This window comes from Eimeria mitis, genomic scaffold (genome assembly GCF_000499745.2).
Source record: "Eimeria mitis Houghton genomic scaffold, Emh_scaff3395, whole genome shotgun sequence".
Lineage (NCBI taxonomy): Eukaryota > Apicomplexa > Conoidasida > Eucoccidiorida > Eimeriidae > Eimeria > Eimeria mitis.
The window spans coordinates 1,934-3,199 of record NW_013571736.1 but is presented as its reverse complement, the minus strand read 5'-3'; the positions used below and the strand labels follow the sequence as shown (position 1 = coordinate 3,199).

The 1,266-nt window shown below is 58.1% G+C and overlaps 1 protein-coding gene across 1 annotated transcript in view; it reads left to right on the top strand.

The window, feature by feature from the left end:
- Positions 1 to 449: 449 nt before the first annotated feature.
- EMH_0065520 (uncharacterized protein) overlaps positions 450 to 1,266 on the top strand; it is a gene marked incomplete at both ends in the record, with an annotated part of 2,097 nt that continues 1,280 nt past the window's right edge. The window contains 2 exon segments of the mRNA XM_013498391.1: positions 450 to 1,003; positions 1,007 to 1,266. Coding sequence (XP_013353845.1) covers positions 450 to 1,003; positions 1,007 to 1,266 — 814 coding nt within the window.

Sequence of the window (1,266 nt, the reverse complement as noted above, 5' to 3'; positions counted from 1 at the left end):
ATGTGAGGCGGTGGAGCGGAGTCGTGTTGGCTTCTTTCTTCCGCTTCTGTCTTCCTTTTTCTACTTACCTATCGGAACCCTCCCCTTGCATCTCGATTCTTCCTTGTTTGACCGTGACAGAAGGGGCTGATATCAAAGGCTCGAGAACAGCCCCGGCACAGGCAGCCTCCTTCTAGTCGCACGGCGCCGCCGTCTGCAACGACTGCCACTCGAGTGAGGGGTGTGGGTTGGGGGCTACACAGCTGCGGTCTGAATCTCCTGTGAGGTTCGCTCGCTTCTGCTGTACCCCGTGCTCAGGGCCTTCTTGCTGCCGTTTCCGTGCATGCAAGGACTCAATTAGAGGCCCCAGCAGCAGCTGTTGCAGTTCAGTNGGGGGGGAGCGAGATATATCCATAGGCAGGACCTTCTGCAAAGTTGCCACATCTCGCCAAAAGCGCAGCTGCATACACATGCACAGAGGCAGCTGTGTGGAGCCTTCGGCTCCAGCCTCGATCGAGGCAGCTCGCAGTTACTGCCTCAACAGCGAATTTTTAAGTGATGAGGCTACAGGCCTAGGAGCCGCTAAGCGGGCCCGGAGAGGCCTGCGGCCAGGCGGGGATCCGTCTAGTGACGTGGCCCTTACCAAGCGCTTGAGGCTTCCAAGACAGGATGACTTTGTTTCTGTCACTGATTCTTCTGGAAAAAGTGCTTCTGAGTCGTCGGCTAGAGCTGCCGATGGTGAGGGAGAGAGGTGGCGGCTCCTAGAGCAGTTGTCCCAGGTCATCCCAGCGGCAGGGAGTTTGCTGCCAGAGGGGCCTCCGCAGTCCAGTCACTACCAGGAAACATCTCAGCCTGCCGCTAGCGAGGTGCTTGATTGGGAAGCCTGCAACAGAGCTCTGGATAGACTTGTCAGGGCCAGCAAGCCCCAAAGCAGTCTTTCAGTGGAGTGGGACTCCGGCCTTTCAAGCCACAGTAGGGACATCGGCCTGTTCGAATTGCCCGTAGAGACAAATACGGACTTTCANTTGGCTTCTCTTTTGGGGGCGCCCGCTGAAAGCACCTCTTTGTTTGTTGCCAAGGGGGAGCTGGGGGCCAAGCGGACTACCAGCAATGCAGCCGACCCAATGAAGGAGAGGCAGAGGAGGGAACTACAGCAAAAGAGGACCCTCGATCTGGCCTCGCAGATTGTGTCAAGATTCAGAGGAGCCCGTCGTCCCGGCGTGCTGCAACTGCTGCACCGGTTCTTCTCCTGCAGCAGCCGGCAGGTACGGGACCCTCAGGAGCTTG